The sequence below is a fragment of the Coregonus lavaretus genome (assembly GCF_964263955.1).
Source record: "Coregonus lavaretus genome assembly, chromosome: 10".
In the NCBI taxonomy this organism is placed as follows: Eukaryota; Metazoa; Chordata; class Actinopteri; order Salmoniformes; family Salmonidae; genus Coregonus; species Coregonus lavaretus.
Window position 1 is genome coordinate 1,846,173 of NC_139997.1, and position 26,958 is coordinate 1,873,130.

The 26,958-nt window shown below is 44.9% G+C and overlaps 1 protein-coding gene across 1 annotated transcript in view; it reads right to left on the minus strand.

Moving 5' to 3' along the window:
* Positions 1-2,272: 2,272 nt before the first annotated feature.
* Positions 2,273-26,958, minus strand: part of LOC311136531 (FSD1-like protein) — a 66,502-nt gene continuing 41,816 nt past the window's right edge. The window contains exons 10-14 of the mRNA XM_084170693.1: positions 26,135-26,167; positions 21,901-21,998; positions 20,282-20,533; positions 9,780-9,868; positions 2,273-5,066 (exon numbers count right to left, since the gene is read on the minus strand). Coding sequence (XP_084026819.1) covers positions 4,944-5,066; positions 9,780-9,868; positions 20,282-20,533; positions 21,901-21,998; positions 26,135-26,167 — 595 coding nt within the window. The 3' untranslated portion in view covers positions 2,273-4,943. The remainder of the gene's footprint in view (positions 5,067-9,779; positions 9,869-20,281; positions 20,534-21,900; positions 21,999-26,134; positions 26,168-26,958) is intronic.

The window sequence follows — 26,958 nt, forward strand, 5'->3', positions numbered from 1 at the left end:
AGATTATAACAGAACCATGCCAAGATGTTCAAAAATGTTCATAAGTGACAAGCATGGTCAAATAATAATCAGGAATAAATCTCAGTTGGCTTTTCATAGCCGATCATTAGAGTTTAAAACAGCAGGTCTGGGACAGGTAGGGGTTCCATAACCGCAGGCAGAACAGTTTAAACTGGAATAGCAGCAAGGCCAGGCGGACTGGGGATAGCAGCATTGTATTTCATGTTAGACACCACTGATGGTAACTTCGACCTTAGAAGTAGCTACATTTAGTGTAATTAAGAGAAATATTACAATTGCCCTGAAATTATTCTGACAAAACAAATCCAGCTAGCTAATTTCTGGATCATACACAAAATGACCAAAATTATGTGGACACCTGCTCGACAAGCATCTCATTCCAAAATCATGGGCATTAATATGGAGTTGGTCCCCCCCTTTGCTGCTATAACAGCCTCCACTCTTCTGGGAAGGCTTTCCACTAGATGTTGGAACATTGCTGCGGGGACTTACTTCCATTCAGCCACAACAGCATTAGTGAGGTCGGGCACTGATGTTGGGCGATTAGGCCTGGCTCGCAGTCGGCGTTCAAATTCATTTCAAAGGTGTTCGATGGGGTTGAGGTCAGGGCTCTGTGCAGGCCAGTCAAGTTCTTCCACACCGATCTCAACATATCATTTCTGTATGGACCTCGCTTTGTGCATGGGGGCATTGTCATGCTGAAACAGGAAAGGGCCTTCCCCAAACTGTTGCCACAAAGTTGGAAGCACAGAATCGTTTAGAATGTCATTGTATGCTGTAGCGTTAAGATTTCCCTTCACTGGAACTAAGGGGCCTGGCCCGAACCATGAAAAACAGCCCCAGACCATTGTTCCTCCTCCACCAAACTTTACAGTTGGCACTATGCATTGGCGCAGGTAGCATTCTCATGGCATCCGCCAAACCCAGATTAGTCCGTTGGACTGCCAGATGGTGAAGCGTGATTCATCACTCCAGAGAACGTGTTTCTACTGCTCCAGAGTCCAATGGTGGAGAGCTTTACACCACTCCAGCCGACGCTTGGCATTGCGCATGGTGATCTTAGGCTTGTGTGCGGCTGCTTGGCAATGGAAACCCATTTCATGAAGCTTCTGAAGAACAGTTATTGTGCTGACGTTGCTTCCAGAAGCAGTTTGGAACTCGGTAGTGAGTGTTACAACCGAGGACACACGATTTTTACACGCTTCAGCACTCGGCCGTCCCGTTCTGTGAGCTTGTGTGGCCTACCACTTCGCGGCTGAGCCGTTGTTGCTCCTAGACGTTTCCACTTCACAATAACAGCACTTACAGTTGACCGGGGCAGCTCTAGCAGGGCAGACATTTGACGAACTGACTTGTTGGAAAGGAGGCATCCTGTGACGGTGCCATGTTGAAAGTCACTGAGCTCTTCAGTACGGGCCATTCTACTGCCAACGTTTGTCTATGGAGATTGCATGGCTGTGTGCTCGAATGTTACACACCTGTCATCAATGGGTGTGGCTGAATTAGAATCCACTAATGTGAAGGAGTGTCCACATACTGCTGTATATATAGTGTAGCATGGGCTCAGCACAGCATTCATGGAATTAACAGAGTCTTAGAACACTTTTATAACGAGATGAAAAAGAAAGCTAGCTGGATAATTATGGTCATAGATCGAACATAAGTGAATGGCATTTTAATTTACCGAAGGCAGTTTTATCTTTGTAGCTTCCTCTCTTGTCAGTGAAGTCGTTTACCATCAGTCACTATGATGTCACATTGCCACCTGCTGGCCTGGAGTGTAAATGGCATTCTGTGATGAAATTTAATGGCAGTAGTAGGCATACAGCAAGACGAGTGACTCATAATGCCACATGGACATACAGCGAATTCAATAACTCTACCATGTGGAAAACATATCAGTTAGAAAAATCATTGCATTTCAACATGTTCGTAAGCTAAAACACAGACACAGAAAATTGATTCACTTTTCAATCAACCCTGCTTCATTACGCTTCATAGATTACAGAGTCAATGATAAAGATAAAGCAACACTTTGCCAGGTTGCCAGGGGTGAAAACAGTTTATTAGAATGATAAAGCAACACTTTGCCAGGTTGCCAGGGGTGAAAACAGTTTATTAGAATGATAAAGCAACACTTTGCCAGGTTGCCAGGGGTGAAAACAGTTTATTAGAATGATAAAGCAACACTTTGCCAGGTTGCCAGGGGTGAAAACAGTTTATTAGAATGATAAAGCAACACTTTGCCAGGTTGCCAGGAGTGAAAACAGTTTATTAGAATGATAAAGCAACACGTTGCCAGGGGTGAAAACAGTTTATTAGAATGATAAAGCAACACGTTGCCAGGTTGCCAGGGGTGGAAACAGTTTATCTGGTGTTCAACGGAGATGAGGAGATATCTAAAGAGTGGTCAAATATCACAAAAAAATATGTAAAGTGTGAATATTACTGAAAAGGTTGGCCCACATGAAAACATCAGGAAATGCCCCTCCAGGGCCCAACACAGAACAACAGCATGGTAGAAAATGAACTAACCAAACATTGAAAAGAGTTCGACCAGTACACATAACGTGATAACGACACACAGAAAAGGGTCAGTTCTCAGTCTAGCTCTAATAATCCAGGTAAATGTGACATAATTCAGCAACGAGACCACTGAGATTATTTAAAAACAAAATCCAAAACTAATTAAAGTATGAAATGTAATGTATGAAAAAAAGAGATCTGTCTGGCTGAATTATTGCAGTGACATCATCCAGACACCAGGAGACAGAATATAAAGTATTCCCCATTTCAATTTCACCTCACTAAAAACAATATTGGGTGGTGGTTTTGACACAATTAGACAGACATCTCATTCCAACTGATGATGACCGTATGTATCAATATAATCATGTATACACGGAGTGTACAAAACATTAGGAACACCTGCTCTTTCCATGACATAGACTGACCAGGTGAATCCAGGTGAAAGCTATGATCCCTTATTGATGTCACTTGTTAAATCCACTTCAATCTGTGTAGATGAAGGGGAAGAGACAGGTTAAAGAAGGATGTTTAAGTCTTGAGACATGGATTGTGTATGTGTTCCATTCAGAGGGTGAACGGGCAAGACAAAAGATTTAAGTGCCTTTGAACGGGGTATGGTAGTAGGTGCCAGACGCACCGGTTTGTGTAAAGAACTGCAACGCTGCTGGGGTTTTCACGCTCAACCGTTTCCCGTGTGTATCAAGAATGGTCCACCACCCAAAGGACATCCAGCCAACTTGACTCATCTGTGGGAATTATTGGAGTTAACTTGGACAGCATCCTTATGGAACGCTTTCGACACCGTGTCCATGCCCCCACGGATTGAGGCTGTTCTGAGGGCAAAAGGAGGCTGCAACTCAACATTAGGAAGGTGTTCTTAATGTTTTGTACACTCAGTGTGTAGTTACATTTTTTTGTCATTTAGCAGACGCTCTTATCCAGAGCGACTTACAGTTAGTGAGCGCATAAATTTTTTCACACTGTATATCACCCTTTTCAAAAAAGGTACCTCATTTAAGAACTGCCGTTTGCGTTTGTGAAGCCATGAGATGAAATTCTAAACCCTTTATAAAGGGGTACAGTAATAGAAGTGTCCTTAATGCCACCCTTTTTCCTAGGGCACTAGTGCACTATCAAGGGAATAGGGTACCATTTGGGGAAGCAGAAGACATGAATAAGAACACACAATTCCCAATGACACAGATCAAACACGCTCCGACGTCCAGGTTGACAGGCTGAGTCCCAATTGCCACCCTAGTCTTTATATAGTGGGCGCGTAGGGCTCTGGTCTAAAGTTGTGCGCTATATATAGCTAATAGGGTGTGATTTGGGACGCCTGCACTCAGCCTGGTCCAACGACTAACAGAACATGTCAGCAGAATAAGAAAACAGCAGAACTACATCATACAGTATCATGCCCTGTTGCAACAGTCCTCCATCATTTAAGTCAACCCTACTTTCACGTACTGTATTTTTTTTTAGTGCAAACCTGCAGTTTTTTTGTTCTGACAAGATATTGTTCAGGGGGTTCAAACCAAAACGAAGCCTCTACGAGAGAGGAAGGAGTTGTAATCCCATTCACTGACACTGCCATGGTCATACACAACATAAAACACACACACACAGAAATATAGGAGTCAATATAGAGCTGTTAAGTAATCAACAGGGTTTCTCGTCATGCCAAAACACACCTTCACACTTCAGAGAGACAGAATGATTTAAAACTCAGCATTCTAACTAAAAAAAAAAGAACAAAAGTGCACTCGTCTATTCCCTGATTAAACGTCTAGCATTCCTGATACAGAATGAGAATCCTATGGATGTTCCATCCCCTAAGAGATCTGGAACATGGTTAAGAGGGTACCACTAACCCTTAATGCTGAAGCTTGGTTATTGTTGCTACTGAAGAGCTACCCTCCTGTAGATTTTCACTCCAACCCATCATTCAGCTTTATCAACCAGCTTATTATTAGAATCGGGTGCGCCAGATTAGGGTTAGTGGAAACCTACAGGACGGCAGCTCTCCAGGAACAGGCTTGGAGAGCCCTGCCCCTATGGAAACCTACAGGACGGCAGCTCTCCAGGAACAGGCTTGGAGAGCCCTGCCCCTAAGAGCTTGATGCTTGACGATTCCGGGTCTGGAGCTGCTTGGTTAAAGGCTGGTTATGTTCCTCCAAGGCTCAGTGTTTCCTCTGCGGCGGGCAGCTCGGTTTGACTGACAGATCAGAAACAGGAAGGGGTGGTACTTGCAAAAGGAACCAGGAAGTCAGAGGTGCGAGTTCAGTTCATCATTGGTTTGCATCAGAAACTGCACCCTATTCCCTTCATAGTGCACTACTTTAGACCAGAAACTGCATAGAGAATAAGGTGCGGTTTCAGACAGTGAGTGTGGGCTACTGGGCCATGCTGTTGAGGCTGCTGTTGGATCCTCCCAGGCCGTTCTCGGTCTTCTGGAAACTCTTGACTGCACTGGGGACCTGCATCCCTGTACTGAGGCTCAGTCCTCCACACCATACCTGGAACAACACAACACACATTGTAAGAACACTATCATCGTCATGATCTGAGACACTGAGGAGTTATGAGACACAGGCTAGGAAACTGCTGCCACTTTATGGCATTGTGAACAGGGCTATGGACTGAACTTAAACCAGTATTCCTCCCTCTTGGTAGGTCAAGGAAGCCACTTGCCTGAACACTGAAAACATGATGGCAAAATATATTTGAGATTCTTCAAAGTAGCCACCCTTTGCCTTTATGACAGCTTTGCACACTCTTGGCATTCTCTCAACCAGCGTCACCTGGAATGCTTTTCCGACAGTCTCGAAGGAGTTCCCACATATGCTGAGCACTTGTTGGCTGCTTTTCCTTCACTCTGCGGTCCGACTCATCCCGAACCATCTCAATTGGGTTGAGGTCGGGTGATTGTGGAGGCCAGGTCATCTGATGCAGCACTCCATCACTCTCCTTCTTGGTCAAATAGCACTTACACAGCCTGGAGGTGTGTTGGGTCATTGTCCTGTTGAAAAACAAATGATAGTCCCACTAAGCGCAAACCAGATGGGATGGCGTATCGCTGCAGAATGCTGTGGTAGTCATGCTGGTTAAGTGTGCCTTGAATTCTAAATAAAATCACAGACAGTGTCACCAGCAAAGCACCCCCACACCATCACACCTCCTCCTCCATGCTTCACGGTGGGAACCACACATGCGGAGATCATCCGTTCACCTACTCTGCGTCTCACAAAGACACAGCGGTTGGAACCAAAAATCTCAAATTTGGTCTCACCAGACCAAAGGACAGATTTCCACCTGCCTAATGTCAATTGCTTGTGTTTCTTTGCCCAAGCAAGTCTCTTCTTCTTATTGGTGTCCTTTAGTAGTGGTTTCTTTGCAGCAATTCGACCATAAAGGCCTGATTCACGCAGTCTCCTCTGAACAGTTGATGTTGAGATGTGTCTGTTACTTGAACTCTGTGAAGCATTTATTTGGGCTACAATTTCTGAGGCTGGTAACTCTAATGAACTTATCCTCTGCAGCAGAGGTAACTCTGGGTCTTCCTTTCCTGTGGCGGTCCTCATGAGAGCCAGTTTTATCATAGCGCTTGATGGTTTTTGCGACTGCACTTGAAGAAACTGTCAAAGTTCTTGAAATGTTCTGGATTGACTGACCTTTGTCTTAAAGTAATGATGGATTGTCATTTCTCTTTGCTTATTTGAGCTGTTCTCGCCATAATATGGACTTGGTCTTTTACCAAATAGGGCTATCTTCTGTATACCACCCCTACCTTGTCACAACACAACTGATTGGCTCAAATGCATTAAGAAGGAAAGAAATTCCACAAATTAACTTTTAAGAAGGCAAACCTGTTAATTGAAATGCATTCCAGGTGACTACCTCATGAAGCTGGTTGAGAGAATGCCAAGAGTGTGCAAAGCTGTCATCAAGGCAAAGGGTGTCTACTTTGAAGAATCTGAAGTATAAAATATATTTGGATTTGTTTAACACTTTTTTGGTTACTACATGATTCGATGTGGGTTATTTCATTGTTTTGATGTCTTCACTATTATTCTACAATGTAGAAAATAGTAAAAATAAAGAAACACCCTGGAATGAGTAGGTGTGTCCAAACCTTTGACTAGTACTGTATGTCTACAGTTTCAGCCCCCCTCAGGTTCTCTGGCAGGCTATTCCAGAGGCTGGGGGGCATAGTAACTAAAGGCTGTATCAAGTTTCAGGAGAAGACACAGATGCAGACAGTGTTGAAGTAACAAAAGTTAATAACAAAAACAAGGGGCAGGCAAACGACAGGACAGGACAGGCAGAGGTCAATAATCCAGGGTGGTGTGACAAGGTACAGAACGGTAGGCAGGCTCAGGGTCAGGGCAGGCTGAATGGTCAAAACTAGAAAACAGGAACTTGAGGAAGACCGGAGCAAGGGGAAAAACGAACTGGCAACAGACAAACAGAGAACACAGGTATAAATACACTGGGGATAATGGGGAAGATGGGCGACACCTGGAGGGGGGTGGAGACAATCACAAAGACAGGTGAAACAGATCAGGGTGTGACATGCTGCCTCTCCATGGTCCTAGGCTTTGGGATAGTTAAAAGGCCAGTGCCAGAGGACCTGAGGGACCTACTGGGTACATAACTTAAAAGCATGTCTAACGTATATTGGGGTGCACAATCTTGGATTGATTTAAAAACCAGTAGAATAATCTTAAAATCAATCAATATATACAGTGGGGAAAAAAAGTATTTAGTCACCAATTGTGCAAGTTCTCCCACTTAAAAAGATGAGAGAGGCCTGTAATTTTCATCATAGGTACACGTCAACTATGACAGACAAATTGAGAAAAGAAAATCCAGAAAATCACATTGTAGGATTTTTAATGAATTTATTTGCAAATTATGGTGGACAATAAGTATTTGGTCACCTACAAACAAGCAAGATTTCTGGCTCTCACAGACCTGTAACTTACCTGTATTAATGGCACCTGTTTGAACTTGTTATCAGTATAAAAGACACCTGTCCACAACCTCAAACAGTCACACTCCAAACTCCACTATGGCCAAGACCAAAGAGCTGTCAAAGGACACCAGAAACAAAATTGTAGACCTGCACCAGGCTGGGAAGACTGAATCTGCAATAGGTAAGCAGCTTGGTTTGAAGAAATCAACTGTGGGAGCAATTATTAGGAAATGGAAGACATACAAGACCACTGATAATCTCCCTCGATCTGGGGTTCCACGCAAGATCTCACCCCGTGGGGTCAAAATGATCACAAGAACGGTGAGCAAAAATCCCAGAACCACACGGGGGGACCTAGTGAATGACCTGCAGAGAGCTGGGACCAAAGTAACAAAGCCTACCATCAGTAACATACTACGCCGCCAGGGACTCAAATCCTGCAGTGCCAGACGTGTCCCCCTGCTTAAGCCAGTACATATCCAGGCCCGTCTGAAGTTTGCTAGAGTGCATTTGGATGATCCAGAAGAGGATTGGGAGAATGTCATATGGTCAGATGAAACCAAAATAGAACTTTTTGGTAAAAACTCAACTCGTCGTGTTCGGAGGACAAAGAATGCTGAGTTGCATCCAAAGAACACCATACCTACTGTGAAGCATGGGGGTGGAAACATCATGCTTTGGGGCTGTTTTTCTGCAAAGGGACCAGGACGACTGATACGTGTAAAGGAAAGAATGAATGGGGCCATGTATCGTGAGATTTTGAGTGAAAACCTCCTTCCATCAGCAAGGGCATTGAAGATGAAACGTGGCTGGGTCTTTCAGCATGACAATGATCCCAAACACACCGCCCGGGCAACAAAGGAGTGGCTTCGTAAGAAGCATCTCAAGGTCCTGGAGTGGCCTAGCCAGTCTCCAGATCTCAACCCCATAGAAAATCTTCGGAGGGAGTTGAAAGTCCGTGTTGCCCAGCGACAGCACCAAAACATCACTGGTCTAGAGGAGATCTGCATGGAGGAATGGGCCAAAATACCAGCAACAGTGTGTGAAAACCTTGTGAAGACTTACAGAAAACGTTTGACCTGTGTCATTGCCAACAAAGGGTATATAACAAAGTATTGAGAAACTTTTGTTATTGACCAAATACTTATTTTCCACCATCATTTTCAAATAAATTCATTAAAAATCCTACAATGTGATTTTCTGGATATTTTTTTCTAAATTTGTCTGTCATAGTTGACGTGTACCTATGATGAAAATTACAGGCCTCTCTCATCTTTTTAAGTGGGAGAACTTGCACAATTGGTGGCTGACTAAATACTTTTTTTCCCCCCACTGTACCATGTTTAGCTGGATCTTCTGGGCTCAGAAGTATACCATTAATTTCCTTTCTGCAATGTTCATTCAACTTCATTCATGAAGCCAGTATGAAAAATAAAATAATGTATGCGCTCACTAACTGGAAGTCGCTCTGGAAAAGAGCGTCTGAATTAAAAAAAAAAATTATAATAAGTTACGCATTTATTACACATCAATAAGCATTTCATGAACCGTTATAACAGGTCACAACCGCATTATTAAAGGTTAATTAAGTATATCAATAGAGTATCCACAGCACATTCATGTTATGCTATGCAAGAGCTCATATTTTGGTGTCTTAATAGATGCACTATTACAATGACATAGTAGTGTCACAAGCGTTTCGCTACACAATAACGTCTGCTAACCATGTGTATGTGACCAATATACAAGAGATTGAAAAATAACAAGTGACAGATCTGTAAAATGTACCCGAGGATCTTCATGCACCATTGACCTCAGTGAGAAGAGAAGGTAAGTCGTTGGCCTATACCGACCAGTGGGGGAAATGGGGCCGGTACAGGCTATACAGTATATCAGCATCATTCCAAAACGTGGTTTGGCCTTTTGGCATATTCACTAACACTGGCATGACAGAAGCACACTTTTGAGAACAGCCAGAATGATGACACTACTATGTCATTGTAATAGTGCATCTATTAAGACACCTAAATATGAGCTCTTGCATAGCATAACATGAATGCGCTAATAATGATGATGATGAAATGCTTATAGATGTGTAATAAATGTGTTACGGATAATGTAGTCAAAGTAACTTTGTTACCTATTGGTTTTATCTAGGTCTTTATGACAGGACAAGTTCTCCGGTACGAAATACAGTTATGAGGGAGTGGCCGTTAGATAAGCGTATCGACGATACGATACTGACAGAACTTACCATGAAGGCTGGTACAACAGGTTGGCTAAACTTAGCCTTGAACGTGTGGATCAACTGCTTGGTTTCAGCGTTGTAGAAGGACAGTTGTCCTGAGGAAGAGAAAACGGTATTAAAGACCAAAGGCATTCCACTGTATCCACTTCGCTTGTTCAAGCGCAGCCTACCTCCCAAATGGTAGCCTGTTCCCTACACAGTGCCCACTACCGGCCACGGGCCCTGGTCAAAAGTAGTGCACTATGTAGGGAGAAAACTAACTACCGTACCACTTCACAAGCACAGAGAGAATGATGGAAATTAGTCATCTGATCCAGAAATGCCTTGTTTATAGTACATTTTACATTTTAGTCATTTAGCAGACGCTCTTATCCAGAGCGACTTACAGGAGCAATTAGGGTTAAGTGCCTTGCTCAAGGGCACATCGACAGATTTTTCACCTAGTCGGCTCGGGGATTAGAACCAGCGACCTTTCGGTTACTGGCACAACGCTCTTAACCACTAAGCCACCTGCCGCCCCATAGTACAGTCACCTGATCCTCTGGGAAGAAGAAAAGCCTTGTTTATAGTCGTCTGTTCTACAGTCATTTCCTGGGGGATGGAGGCCCAGTTTGTAGTAATCTATTCTACAGTAATTTCCTGGTGGAGGGAGATGGCTGAAATCCAATATGGCGGTATCCGATGGCCTATGCATGTGTCACGGGTCACAGTCACCCACGGGATATAGTATCCCCTTTCCGGACTGTAAAACACACCACTTCCTGTACAACAACCTGTAAATCTAACGATGGGTGACCACCTTGTAACTCAGTTGGTGAAACTGTCAACAACTTACAGTACGGGTGTTAAGATCTACCTGGATCCGGCAGTCTTTACCAGGATTTTTGAGCACCAAAGAGCAAGCCCATACAAATATGTTGCAAAATTAAGGTTTTATTTACAAGTGCAGATAGTGAAGGTGAAGATATTTACAAAATGGTTGGGTCCAAAAATAACTTTCTGGTATTGCATTAGACAAAAGACAAAACGTCAAATTGCCCAAACAATCGCACAAAGTAGCAACCAAACGGCTAGAAATGGCATAACACCAGGCCTAGGATGCTCACACAACTGAGAATGAACACGTTACCTTCAAAGCAGTCCTCTCTTATGACAAAGAATGGGCATATATACCCACCGTAACTGGCGCACCCAATTTAGGAGAAAAACCGTAACCAATGAGCACTTTCAACAGGCGCATCAATTGATCATCGTTTTAGACAATGTAAGGAAATCAAATTGACAGACATCGACACAATAAACATACACCACAATTGCTACAGTTACTGGCTGAGCAATACAATGGATAGTTACTGGCTGAGCAATACAATGGATAGTTACTGGCTGAGCAATACAATGGATAGTTACTGGAATATAATAATTAATCAGAGAGGGAGTGTTAGGGGGGAACAAACACTGTGTAAATACCGGTGTTAGGGGGGAAACACTGTGTACATACCGGTGTTAGGGGGGAAACACTGTGTAAATACCGGTGTTAGGGGGGAAACACTGTGTACATACCGGTGTTAGGGGGGAAACACTGTGTACATACCGGTGTTAGGGGGGAAACACTGTGTACATACCGGTGTTAGGGGGGAACAAACACTGTGTACATACCGGTGTTAGGGGGGAAACACTGTGTAAATACCGGTGTTAGGGGGGAACAAACACTGTGTACATACCGGTGTTAGGGGGAAAACACTGTGTACATACCGGTGTTAGGGGGGAACAAACACTGTGTCAACTGCATGAACTTCACAAAAATCATGTGATCAAAGGACTGCAAGTTTCTCCAGTTGCTCTTCCCCAGTAATCTGCACCGCTCGGTGGTGTTGTCAACAAGGCAGCATGGAACAGTAATCTGCACCGCTCGGTGGTGTTGTCAACAAGGCAGCATGGAACAGTAATCTGCACCGCTCGGTGGTGTTGTCAACAAGGCAGCATGGAACAGTAATCTGCACCGCTCTGTGGTGTTGTCAACAAGGCAGCATGGAACAGTAATCTGCACCGCTCGGTGGTGTTGTCAACAAGGCAGCATGGAACAGTCATCATCACCGCTCGGTGGTGTTGTCAACAAGGCAGCATGGAACAGTCATCTGCACCGCTCGGTGGTGTTGTCAACAAGGCAGCATGGAACAGTAATCTGCACCGCTCGGTGGTGTTGTCAACAAGGCAGCATGGAACAGTCATCATCACCGCTCGGTGGTGTTGTCAACAAGGCAGCATGGAACAGTAATCTGCACCGCTCGGTGGTGTTGTCAACAAGGCAGCATGGAACAGTAATCTGCACCGCTCGGTGGTGTTGTCAACAAGGCAGCATGGAACAGTCATCTGCACCGCTCGGTGGTGTTGTCAACAAGGCAGCATGGAACAGTCATCTGCACCGCTCGGTGGTGTTGTCAACAAGGCAGCATGGAACAGTAATCTGCACCGCTCGGTGGTGTTGTCAACAAGGCAGCATGGAACAGTAATCTGCATCGCTCGATGGTGTTGTCAACAAGGCAGCATGGAACAGTAATCTGCACCGCTCGGTGGTGTTGTCAACAAGGCAGCATGGAACAGTCATCTGCACCGCTCGGTGGTGTTGTCAACAAGGCAGCATGGAACAGTCATCTGCACCGCTCGGTGGTGTTGTCAACAAGGCAGCATGGAACAGTCATCTGCACCGCTCGGTGGTGTTGTCAACAAGGCAGCATGGAACAGTCATCTGCACCGCTCGGTGGTGTTGTCAACAAGGCAGCATAGTGCATCATCCAGAAATTTAAAACATCTATTTTCCATAAAATAAATGTAACCATTTTCTAACTATAAAGAACCAAAATATAAACGCAACATGTAAAGTGTTGGTCCCATGTTTCATGAGCTGAAATAAAATACAGTAAAAGGCCACTCTAAAATGTGCAGTTTTGTAACAACACAATGCCACAGATGTCTCAAGTTTTGAGGGAGCGCGCAATTGGCATGCTGACTGCAGGAATGTCTACCAGAGCTGTTGCCAGAGAATTTAATGTTCATTTCACTACCATAAGCCGCCGCCAACATTGTTGAAGAGAATTTGGCAGTGCGTCCAACCGGCCTCACAACAGCAGACCACGTGTAACCACGCCAGCCCAGGACCTCCACATCCAGTTTCTTCACCTGCGGGATCTTCTGAGACCAGCCACCCGGACAGCTGATGAAACTGAGGAGTATTTCTGTCTGTAATAAAGCCCTTTTGTGGGGGGAAAACTCATTCTGATTGGCTGGGCCTGGCTCCCCAGTGGGTGGGCCTGGCTCCCAAGTGGGTGGGCCTATGGCTCCGCCCCTGCCCAGTCATGTGAAATCCATAGATTAGGGCCTAATGAATTTATTTCAATTGACTGATTTCCTTATATGAACTGTAACTCAGTAAAATCGTTGAAAGTGTTGCATGTTGTGTTTATATTTTTGTTTAGTTTTAGCTTTCATTGGGAAGACAGAATTTTTAAAAAAATTAATAGCGATCACTTTGTCATGTTAAAAACACATAATCCTACTGATTACTCCACGTGCTTGATTACGTCACTTTTGTTTTGAGCCAAATTCGCTGTCAGAGCGGGGCACCTGGCTCAAGCCCGGGAGGCAGCTCGGTTCCAAAACGAATGCAATCACTTTTCACCCGGTTCAAACTCCTCCTACTGGGGTCTCCCCCGGGACAGATAAACGAACCCCCTCCTCATTGATTGAAGGCAGGCGAGATCAGGTGGGACGACTCTAGCCAATGAGAGGGCAGATACGCATGTGAACAACAGGCACGACTAGGATGTTTTTCCTCAATAATGCAGGAATGTCACACGCATCCACTTATAGCAGTACATTTGTAAAATCATTACGAAACTTCTACTCGATCAAATAAGCCTCACGTAATTCGACACTGTCTCATAGACCTCCATACAAAAAAATTAGCTTACGTCACGCGGAGAGATCAAATCAAATCAAATTGTATTTGTCACATACACGTGTTTAGCAGATGTTATAGCGGGTGTAGCGAAATGCTTGTGCTTCTAGCTCCGACAGTGCAGTAATATCTAACAAGTAATATCTAACAATTTCACAACATATACCCAATACACACAAAACTGGTAAGGAATGGAATTTAAGAATATATACATATATGGACAAGCAATGACAGAGCGCATGGACTAAGATACAGTAGAATATTATAGAATACAGTATATACATATGAGATGAGTAGTGCAAGATATTTAAACATTATTAAAGTGACTAGTGTTCCATTTCTTAAAGTGGCCAGTGATTTCAATAGGCAGCAGCAGCCTCTAATGTGCTAGTGATGGCTATTTAACAGTCTGATGGCCTTGAGATAGAAGCTGTTTTTCATTCTCTCGGTCCCAGCTTTGATGCACCTGTACTGACCTCGCCTTCTGGATGATAGCGGGGTGAACAGGCCGTGGCTCGGGTGGTTGATGTCCTTGATGAACTTTTTGGCCTTCCTGTGACATCGGGTGCTGTAGGTGTCCTGGAGGGCGGGTAGTTTTCCTCCGGTAATGCGTTCGGCAGACCGCACCACCCTCTGGAGAGCCCTGCGGTTGCGGGCGGTGCAGTTGCCGTACCAGGCGGTGATACAGCCCGACAGGATGCTCTCAATTGTGCATCTGTAAAAGTTTGTGAGGGTTTTAGTTGCCAAGCCACATTTCTTCAGCCTCCTGAGGTTGAAGAGGCTTTGTTGCGCCTTCTTCACCACACTGTCTGCGTGGGTGGACCATTTCAGTTTGTCGGTGATGTGTACGCCAAGGAACTTGAAGCTTTCCACCTTCTCCACTGCGGTCCCGTCGATGTGGATAGGGGGGGTGCACCCTCTACTGTTTCCTGAAGTCCACGATTATCTCCTTTGTTTTGTTGACGTTGAGTGAGAGGTTATTTTCCTGGCACCACACTCCCAGAGCACTCACCTCCTCCATGTAGGCGGTCTCGTCATTGTTGGTAATCAAGCCTACTACTGTTGTGTCGTCTGCAAACTTGATGATTGAGTTGGAGGCGTGCTTGGCCAAGCAGTCATGGGTGAACAGTGAGTACAGGAGGGGGCTTAGTACGCACCCTTGTGGGGCCCCAGTGTTGAGGATCAGCGAAGTGGAGATGTTGTTTCCTACCTTCACCACCTGGGGTCGGCCCGTCAGGAAGTCCAGGACCCAGTTGCACAGGGCGCGGTTCAGACCCAGGGCCTCGAGCTTAATGATGAGCTTGGAGGGTACTATGGTGTTGAATGCTGAGCTATAGTCAATGAACAGCATTCTTACATAGGTATTCCTCTTGTCCAGATGGGATAGGGCAGTGTGCAGTGTGATGGCGATTGCATCGTCTGTGGATCTATTGGGGCGGTAAGCAAATTGAAGTGGGTCTAGGGTGACAGGTAAGGTAGAGGTGATATGATCCTTGACTAGCCTCTCAAAGCACTTCATGATGACAGAGGTGAGTGCTATGGGGCGATAGTCATTTAGTTCAGTTACCTTTGCTTTCTTGGGTACAGGAACAATGGTGGCCATCTTGAAGCATGTGGGAACAGCAGACTGGGAAGGGAGAGATTGAATATGTCCGTAAACACACCAGCCAGCTGGTCTGCGCATGCTCTGAGGACGCGGCTAGGGATGCTGTCTGGGCCGGCAGCCTTGCGGGGGTTAACATGCTTAAATGTCTTAATCACGTCGGCCACGGAGAAGGAGAGGCCACAGCCCTTGGTAGTGGGCCTCGTCGGTGGCACTGTGTTATCCTCAAAGCGGGCGAACAAGGTGTTTAGCTTGTCTGGAAGCGAGACGTCGGTGTCGGTGACGTGGCTGGTTTTCCTTTTGTAGTCCATGATTGTCTGTATACCCTGCCACATACATCTCGTGTCTCTATACTGATGTTTTGCCAGTTTAATTGCCTTGCTGAGTGAGTAGCTACACTGTTTGTATTCTGCCATATTCCCAGTCACCTTACCATGGTTAAATGCGGTGGTTTTTGCTTTCAGTTTTGCGCGAATGCTGCTTATATCTATCCATGGTTTCTGGTTAGGGTAGGTTTTAATAGTCACAGTGGGCACAACATCACCTATACACTTCCTGATAAACTCAGTCACCGTTTTCAGTGTATTCTATAATAATAATAATAATAATATGCCATTTAGCAGACGCTTTTATCCAAAGCGACTTACAGTCATGCGTGCATACATTTTTTATGTATGGGTGGTCCCGGGGATCGAACCCACTACCTTGGCGTTACAAGCGCCGTGCTCTACCAGCTGAGTTACAGTCGTCCAAATTATTTTCGCAAGCTACCTGGAACATATCCCAGTCCGCGTGATGAAAACAATCTTGAAGCGTGGATTCCGATTGGTCAGACCAGCGTTGAATAGTCCTTAGTACGGGTACTTCCTGTTTGCGTTTCTGCCTATAGGAAGGGAGGAGCAAAATGGAGTCGTGGTCAGATTTGCCGAAAGGAGGGCGGGGGAGGGCCTTATAACCATCCCGGAAGTTCGAATAGCAATGGTTTAGCAGTGCAAGTACAACAGTCGATATGTTGATAGAACTTCGGCAGCCTAGTCCTCAAATTTGCTTTGTTAAATAATAAATTCAGCCTCAGGATATGTGATTCCCAGTTTGCATAAAGTCCAGTGAAGTTCTTTTAGGGCCGTCGTGGTATCGGATTGAGGGGGGATATACACGGCCGTGACTATAACCAAATAAAATTATCTTGGGAGATAATACGGTCGGCATTTGATTGTGAGGTATTCTAGGTCGGTGAACAAAAGGACTCGAGTTCCTGTATGTTACTACAATTACACCATGAGTTGTTAATCATGAAACACACACCTCTGCCCTTCTGCTTCCCGGAGAGATATTTATTCCTGTCTGCGCGATGAACTGAGAACCCATCTGGCTGGACCGATTTCGACAGAATATCCTAAAAGAGCCATGTTTCCGTGAAACAAAGTATGTTACAGGCCTTGATGTCTCTCTGGAAAGAAATCCTTGCCCGGAGCTCGTCGACCTTGTTAACCAGAGACTGAACATTAGCGAGTAGTATACTTGGAAGCGGTGGGTGGTGTGCGCGCCTCCTAAGTCGAACCAGCAGGCCGCTCCGAGTGCCTCTCCTCCGCCGGCAATGATTTGGGTCAGCCGCTGGAATCAGTTCAGTTGCCCTGGGGAGAGCAAACAAAGGATCTGCTTCGGGAAAGTCGTATTTGTGGTCGTAATGCTGGTGAGTTACCGCCGCTCTGATATCCAATAGTTTTCCCCGGCTGTATGTAATGATGCAAAACACTTTCTGAGCTAATAATGTAAAAAATAATACATAAAAAAACAAAATACTGCAAAGTTTCCTAAGAGCTAGTCGCGAGGCCGCCATCTTCGTCGGCGCCAGGTACAATTGTCCTTTTGGGCGGAGTAAATCCTCTAGCTTCGCCTCTTCATCTCTGGCGCCCGACACCGACGGAGCTCTCAATCAAACAGGTATTGTAATTTGTGAAAGATGTAAAATAAAGCACATTATTTATCTGTATTGTCGTTAACAGCACAAACAAATGGTGCACTCAGTTTAATGTAATAGCAGTAATGGAGTTTATAGAAATGGAAATGTTTGTACTTGGCGCGCATAGGGAATGGAGAATGGTGGTTCAATGTGACGAGAGTGCCGAAGAGAGCTCGCCACAGTAGAATAACATTTATGGATCAAGGACTACCCTGTCCACTGCCAGATGGATATTTCATGTAATTGGACCTACTGTATGGCTCTATTAACACACCTAGAGAAATGAAGCAGCTATAAGCTTTACAAAAAATGACTCCCAAGGAGTCCTACTTCATTTATACAAGTCTTCTTCAGCCCAGCAGCACCCACTAACAAGTAATGTGCTTTTGACTTTACAGAGACCACTCACTGTAACTCGCTCTGTATTAAAGTGTGTGCTAAATGAGCAAAATCTAATTATAAACTGGGTGGTTCGAGCCCTGAATGCTGATTGGCTGAAAGCCATGGTACAGTTCATTCAGAAAGTACTCAGTCTGACTTTTTCCACATTTTGTTACGTTAAACCTTATTCTAAAATGGTTTAAATCGTTTTTTTCCCTCATCAATGTACACACAATACCCAATAAAAACAGGAATATCACATTTACATAAGTATTCAGACCCTTTACTCAGTACGTTGTTGAAGCACCTTTGGCAGCGATTACAGCCTCGAGTCTTCTTGGGTATGACGCTACAAGCTTGGCACACCTGTATTTGGGGAGTTTCTCCCATTCTTCTGTGCAGATCCTCTCAAGCTCTGTCAGGTTGGATGGGGAGCATCGCTGCACAGCTATTTTCTGGTCTCTTCAGAGATGTTCGATCGGGTTCAAGTTCGGGCTCTGGCTGGGCCACTCAAGGACATTCAGAGACTTGTCCCGAAGCCACTCCTGCGTTGTCTTGGCTGTGTGCTTAGGGTCATTGTCCTGTTGGATGGTGAACCGTCAACACAGTCTGAGGTTGTGAGCACTCTGGAGCAGGTTATCATCAAGAATCTCTCAGTACTTTGCTCCGTTCATCTTTCCCTCGATCCTGACACGTCTCCCAGTCCCTGCTGCTGAAAAACATCCCCACAGCATGATGCTGCCACCACCATGCTTCACCGTAGGGACAGTGCCAGGTTTCCTCCAGAAGTGACGCTTGGCATTCAGGCCAAAGAGTTCAATCTTGGTTTCATCAGACCAGAGAATCTTGTTTCTCATGGTCTGAGAGTCTTTAGGTGCCTTTTGGCAAACTCCAAGCGGGCTGTCATGTGCCTTTTACTGAGGAGTGGCTTCCGTCTGGCCACTCTACCATAAAGGCCTGATTGGAGGAGTGCTGCAGAGATGGTTGTCCTTCTAGAAGGTTATCCCATCTCCACTGAGGAACTCTGGAGCTCTGTCAGATTGGCCATCGGATTCTTGGTCACCTCCCTGACCAAGGCCCTTCTCCCCCGATTGCTAAGTTTGTCCGGGCGGCCAGCTATAGGAAGAGTCTTGGTGGTTCCAAACTTCTTCCATTTAAGAATGATGGAGGCCACTGTGTTCTTGGGGACCTTCAATGCTGCAGACATTTTTTGGTACCCTTCCCCAGATCTGTGCCTCGACACAATCCTGTCTTGGAGCTCTACGGACAATTTCTTCGACCTCATGGCTTGGTTTTTGCTTTGACTTGCACTGTCAACTGTGGGACCTTTATATAGACAGGTGTCTGCCTTTCCAAATCATGTCCAATCAATTGAATTTACCACAGGTGGACTCCAATCAAGTTGTAGAAACATCTCAAGGATGATCAATGGAAACAGGATGCGCCTGAGCTCAATTTCGAGTCTCATAGCAAAGGGTCTGAATACTTATGTAAATAAGGTATCTGTTTTTTTTTTTTCATAAATTTGCAAACATTTCTAAAAACCTGTTTTCGCTTAGTCATTATGGGGTATTGTGTGTAGATTGAGGAAAAAAATGAATTTAATCCATTCTAGAACAAGGCTGTAATGTAAAATTTTTTGGAAAAGGTCAAGGGGTCGGAATACTTTCTGAACGCGCTGTATATCAGACCGTATACAAAACATGTATTTCTACTGCTCTAATTACCTCAGTAACCAGTTCATAATAGCAATAAGGCATCTTTGGGCTCTGTTGTAGCCGGCCGCGACCGGGAGACCCATGGGGCGGCGCACAATTGGCCCAGCGTCGTCCAGGGTAGGGGAGGGAATGGCCGGCAGGGATGTAGCTCAGTTGGTAGAGCATGGCGTTTCCAACGCCAGGGTTGTGGGTTCGATTCCCACGGGGGGCCAGTATGAAAAATTAAATAATGTATGCACTCACTAACTGTAAGTCGCTCTGGATAAGAGCGTCTGCTAAAATGACAAAAATTTTAAAATTTAAAATATTGCCAATATACCACGGCTAAGGGCTGTTTCCAGGCACTCCGCGTTGTGTTGTAAATAAAAACAGCCCTTAGCCGTGGTATATTGGCCATATACCACACCCCCTCGGGCCTTATTGCTTAAATATACATATAGATATACTCTGCATCCTACTACTTGAAGCTAAGCAGGGTTGGTCCTGGATGGGAGACCAGATGCTGTTGGAGGGCCAGTAGGAGGCACTCTGTCCTCTGGTCTAAAAACATATCCCAATGCCCCAGGGGGCAGTGATTTGGGACATTGCCCTGTGTAGGGTGTCGTCTTTCAGATGGGATGTTAAACGGGTGTCCTGACTCTCTGTGGTCACTAAAGATCCCATGCCACTTATCGTTGGAGTAGCGGTGTTAACTCCGGTGTCCTGGCTAAATTCCCAATCTGGCCCTCATCATGTCCATCTAATCACCCCCAGCTTCCAATTTGCTCCCCCCTCCCCCTCCTCTCCCCTGTAACTATTCCCCAGGTCGTTGCTGTAAATGAGAATGTGTTCTTAGTCAACTTACCTGGTAAAATAAGGGTAAAATAAAATAAAATAAAACCAACCCACCTGAGTCCAGGTCACAGAAGACTCCGATGCGGTCAGGTACGGCGCCGTCCAGACTCTTGGCCTTGTTGTTGTGCTTGGCGGAGAAGGAGGTCTGCAGCCAGTTGTTGATGTGGATACACCATGTGGTGTTGGTCTTTCCCAGCTGGTCGAACTTCCCCAGGTTCCTGTAGGAGACCCCGACGCTGTACGACTTACAGTCTTTAAGAGCTTTCACCTCCCAGTAGTGTTGACCACAGTCCATACTGGTGTCACCTGGGGGGGGAGATTATATTAGGAATATATTATATACACTACATGACCAAAAGGTATGTGGACACCTGTTCCTCGAACATCTCATTCCAAAATCACGGGCATTAATATGGAGTTGGTCCCCCCCCCCTTTGCTGCTATAACAGCCTCCACTCTTCTGGGAAGGCTTTCCACTAGATGTTGGAACATTGCTGCGGGGACTTGCTTCCATTCAGACACAAGAGCATTAGTGAGGTCGGGGCACTGATGTTGGGCGATTAGGCCTGGCTCGCAGTCTGCGTTTCAATTCATCCCAAAGGTGTTTGATGGGGTTGAGGTCAGGGCTCTGTGCAGGCCAGTCAAGTTCTTCCACACCGATCTCGACAAAGCATTTCTGTATGGACTTCGCTTTGAGCACAAGGGCATTGTCATGCTGAAACAGTAAAGGGCCTTCCCAAACTGTTGCCACAAAGTTGGAAGCACAGAATCATCTAGAATGTCATTGTGTGCTGTAGTGTTAAGATTTCCCTTCACTGGAACTAAGGGGCCAAGCTCGAACCATGAAAAACAGCCCCAGACCATTATTCCTCCTCACGTTTCCAATGCTAAGGGGCCAAATAAAACTTGGGGGGCCAAATAAAATCACCTGCGGCCCAAATTCACCACTAATGACTATACTACGTAGGTAGTATAGTATAATAGTAATCCTTCTACCCCCCCTTTACTACCACTGTCTTTTGTCTAAACTAACACCTGCTAGCAATGACTTGTTTAAAGAAATGTACTTATTGTGATCGAGATGTAGTTGTCCCTGATTGCACTGACTTTGCTCACAGCTGCTTGTTTGAAGAAGTGTACTTACTGTGATCAAAATGTGGTTGCCCCACTGGCTATCCTAAGTTGAATGCACCAATTTGTAAGTCGCTCTGGATAAGAGCGTCCGCTAAATGACTTAAATGTAAAATGTAGTGACTTACGTGTTTGGGTGTGTCTCAAGACACCCAAATACACTATGGACTGGCTTCCCAGACACAGATTATGCCTAATCCTGGACTCATTGAACATGCTGTTTAGTCCTGTGGTAGGTTTAATCAGTGTCTGGGAAACAACCCTATTGGCCTAGCAACCTGACATCCATTGGCCTAGCAACCTGACATCCATTGGCCTAGCAACCTGACATCCATTGGCCTAGCAACCTGACATCCATTATGGGTTGGTTGGTTGTGTTCACCCAGTCATAGAAATGGATCAGTTTCAGTTGACGGTTTGCCCAATATGGGAATACATGGTACATGAAATACATGTAAGGTTGGTAGTGTTTACCAAGCACAGTGATGTGTTAACGTTGTGTTTACCTAGCACAGTGATGTGTTAACGTTGTGTTTACCTACCTAGCACGGTGTAGGACTCTCCAGTGAACCGGTCTCTGCCTCCTCTGATGGCAGGTGACCGCGTCGTTGACGTTCTCTTGGGAGACGGAGTTCCACTTCTAGAGGAAGGAAACACACTGACATCAGACTCCTGATAGGAGGACAGCTCGTAATAATGTCTGGAACAGAGCGAATGGAATGGCACCATGGAAACCGTGTGTTTGATGTACTCGATACCATTCCACTGATTCCGCTCCAGCCATTACTACGAGCCCGTCCTCCCCAACTGAGGTGCCACCAACCTCCCGTGATTACAACAGACAAGGCCACAGAGCAGAGGGAACAAGGAGAAGCCCCTCTACAGTCAGCAAGATATTCGGCTCTATAAGCACCAATCTAGCTGACGGAAGATGGCGGTTCTCCACAGTTGGTAAACTAGAAAGATAAACAAGATCCTTTGCCTGATTGACAAAGTACGATACGGATGAAGCGGGTATTTGAACACTCTTCAAACAAACTCAAGCTTAGTGATGTTAGACACAAGCAGACAATGAAAATGAGTTATTGTGCTTGATGTGATCTCAACGTAAGGGACTATTTAAGGTTGAAATTGAGGGATGGAAGGATACTTCCACAGGGGCCTGGCTGACCTATAGGAGCCTGGATGACCTATAGGAGCCTGGATGATCTATAGAAGCCTGGCTGATCTATAGAAGCCTGGCTGACCTATAGGGGCCTGGCTGATCTATAGAAGCCTGGCTGATCTATAGAAGCCTGGATGATCTATAGAAGCCTGGCTGACCTATAGAAGCCTGGCTGACCTATAGAAGCCTGGCTGACCTATAGAAACCTGGCTGATCTATAGAAGCCTGGCTGATCTATAGAAGCCTGGCTGATCTATAGGAGCCTGGATGACCTATAGAAACCTGGCTGACCTATAGAAACCTGGCTGACCTATAGAAACCTGGCTGATCTATAGAAGCCTGGCTGATCTATAGAAGCCTGGCTGATCTATAGGAGCCTGGCTGACCTATAGAAACCTGGCTGATCTATAGAAGCCTGGCTGATCTATAGGAGCCTGGCTGATATATAGGAGCCTGGCTGATCTATAGGGGCCTGGCTGATCTATAGGGGCCTGGCTGATCTATAGGGGCCTGGCTGATCTATAGAAGCCTGGCTGATCTATAGGAGCCTGGCTGATCTATAGAAGCCTGGCTGACCTATAGAAACCTGGCTGATCTATAGAAGCCTGGCTGATCTATAGGAGCCTGGCTGATCTATAGAAGCCTGGCTGATCTATAGGAGCCTGGCTGATCTATAGAAGCCTGGCTGATCTATAGAAGCCTGGCTGATCTATTGAAGCCTGGCTGATCTATAGAAGCCTGGCTGATCTAGGGGCCTGGCTGATCTAGGGGCCTGGCAGTGTGTAACTTTGCTGCAACCAAATTGCTTTTCTTCCATTCCATTCTATTCTGGCTGGTTGTCCACAGGGATTCCTAGGATCTCTAGGGTATTCAGGCAGCACTTGGAGGGTGTCAGCTGTGGATGCATGCATGGCCCATCTGCTGTACAGCTCTTATGATCAGGGGACTGGGGACAACAACAGGAACATGACTGATGGGCTCAGCCAATAGGCAGACAGGGAGTGACAAGGGCTTGGCCAATAGGCTGACAGGGAGTGACAAGGGCTTGGCCAATAGGCAGACAGGGAATGATAAGGGCCAATAGGCAGACAGGGAGTGATAAGGGCCAATAGGCTGACAGGGAGTGATAAGGGCCAATAGGCTGACAGGGAGTGACAAGGGCCAATAGGCTGACAGGGAGTGATAAGGGCCAATAGGCTGACAGGGAGTGACAAGGGCCAATAGGCAGACAGGGAGTGATTAGGGCCAATAGGCAGACAGGGAGTGATTAGGGCCAATAGGCAGACAGGGAGTGATTAGGGCCAATAGGCAGACAGGGAGTGATTAGGGCCAATAGGCAGACAGGGAGTGATAAGGGCCAATAGGCTGACAGGGTTGACAAGGGCCAATAGGCAGACAGGGAGTGATTAGGGCCAATAGGCTGACAGGGAGTGATAAGGGCCAATAGGCTGACAGGGAGTGATAAGGGCCAATAGGCTGACAGGGAGTGACAAGGGCCAATAGGCTGACAGGGAGTGATAAGGGCCAATAGGCTGACAGGGAGTGACAAGGGCCAATAGGCAGACAGGGAGTGATTAGGGCCAATAGGCAGACAGGGAGTGATTAGGGCCAATAGGCAGACAGGGAGTGATTAGGGCCAATAGGCAGACAGGGAGTGACAAGGGCTTGGCCAATAGGCTGACAGGAAGTGATAAGTAGCATGTTGTTTTTAAACAGGTGCATGTTTTTCTCCTTTGACAAAACAAAAGCTGATTCAAAGGGGGTGTGGCAGACATCAAAACTCTTCCTGGTAGGATACACTTCTTTGCCAAAACGAGGCTATCGAGGAGGGGAGGACCGTCTTCCGTTCACCTACTAACGAATTGACACAGTCCTTTTATCGGTTTCCGGGTCACGGAGGAGAGAGGACGGAGGAGAGAGGTCGGAGGACGGACTATTGCCCAAACGAGAAAATCCCAGGGGAGTCTGACAAGACAAGGCCCTCTTTCAAATACCGGAAGTGGGATAAGGTCATTTGATTAGTGACATCATACAGTGGGGAAGTTTTCCTGATGGAGCTGGTAGAAGTCGGACGTAGTTAGTAGGGTCAGGGTGGCCAGAAAGCTCTCTTAGATTGTCCTCCTGTTCCTTGTTTTTGTCTGAGAGAGCATTGTGATCATTGTTGTGATCGTTGGGTCTGTGTACTTTTGGGCCAATTGTTTTCCAAGTGAAAAGGGCAAAATCAGCAACATGAAAACTGCCCGTTTTTTATTTTTTATTAATTTTTTATAAAAAAAAAAAAAAAAAGCTAAAATTATTTCTTTGTTTTTATCTCCTTTTTAAGAAATATATGAAAACTTCATATTATGATTTTCACAAGTGGGTTAAATGTGGAATGCATGTCATTGGTCAAATGCAACAGCCAACACTTTCTGTCCCTTCAAAATAGGAGTTCAACCTTCTAAGAGCACAGCGCTTGTAACGTCAGGGTAGTGGGTTCGATCCCCGGGACCACCCATACACAAAAATGTATGCACGCATGACTGTAAGTCACTTTGGATAAAATCGTCTGCTAAATGGCTTATTATTATTATTATTATTACATTTTAGGTGTGTGAGTGAGTCCGTGGCAGGCAGGAGAAGGAGGCGGGGAGAGGAGTGTACTGCAGGAGTGCATTTGCCCAATGACAGGCATTACACATTTAACCACACCCACATGTGAAAACCGAAATATCAAGTAAATAAATGCACAAAAAAATCAGTTTTTTTTTTTTTGGGGAGAAAACACAACAAACACTAGCTGTTTTCACGTTGCTGATTTGTCCATTTTAACTCTGAAAACAATTAGCCAAAAAGTACATGGACTTCGTTGTGATTTTTGGGAACATGATATGGAATGAATGACTGGACAAATATGGATATTACAGTTTATATACTTACTACAGTAGAGTGAATTGTTACTCACCAAAACCATTTGTTGCAAGCATAAGAGAAATTAGTAAAAAGAAAATAAATACTGTGCTACTAACTGTACATTAATTCTGTAACAGATGTGTTGCCTAGGAATAGAGGTTAATTATATTTATTTAAAAGGACAAAGGGAGAATATAGAGTTTTTAGAAAGAGAAACAGTTAGTACAGATGTCATCTACAGATGGAGAGTCTTTCAATGGTTCACGACAGAATAAGATTCAATTATTGTCTTTGTTTGTGGGTGGCCGGCAACCAAAATCGAATTTCCCCCCAATTCATTAATTTGGCCTAAATCAAGAGTTTATAAAACGTTTTCCATCTGTAGATGTCTCCTTGAGTCAGTCACACTCAGAAACCACATCAATATCAAGTCATTTCAGGAGGTTTCTCACAGAGCAACGTTGCAAAAAAAAAAAAAGGTCTGTAGCCTAAACTGTTCACACAAAAACCGGAAAGGGACCTGATGAGTAGAGCAGCCCATATGAAAGCGATTGTTGGAGCGTACGACCTCGAACACAGGCGGTCTCTAACTAATAATAATGTGTTACCAGGTAGCCTAACGCTACATTCAGGTAGCCTAATGCTACATTCAGGTAGCCTAATGCTACATTCAGGTAGCCTAATGCTACATCCTACAGCTAAAAGTCACACATGGTCACCTTGACATGTTCTTCAGATTGGTAAGATGAGCACTGTTGACGAACACAAAGAAACAATAAAAGCAAATACTGGTTAAAATAAAGGTATTACATGGGAGTCATGGCGGAGTTCGCTATTTTAAAGGACGCTAAAAGAGATTCCATTCCATTAGGCACTAAATAACGCAAATCCTCCACTGTAGCTAAGTAAACCAACCCTGAGTAGACGTCTTTCCACGTCCAGAGACTATGAACTATCTCTTTAGACTACTATCTCTTCATAGACTACTATCTCTTCATAGACTACTACTATGAACTATCTCTTCATAGACTACTACTATGAACTATCTTTAGACTACTATCTCTTCATAGACTACTATCTCTTCATAGACTACTACTATGAACTATCTCTTCATAGACTACTACTATGAACTATCTTTAGACTACTATCTCTTCATAGACTACTATCTCTTCATAGACTACTACTATGAACTATCTCTTCATAGACTACTACTATGAACTATCTTTAGACTACTATCTCTTCATAGACTACTACTATGAGCTATCTCTTTAGACTACTATCTCTTCATAGACTACTACTATGAGCTATCTCTTTAGACTACTATCTCTTCATAGACTACTACTATGAGCTATCTCTTTAGACTACTATCTCTTCATAGACTACTACTATGAACTATCTCTTTAGACTACTATCTCTTCATAGACTACTACTATGAGCTATCTCTTTAGACTACTATCTCTTCATAGACTACTACTATGAGCTATCTCTTTAGACTACTATCTCTTCATAGACTACTACTATGAACTATCTCTTTAGACTACTA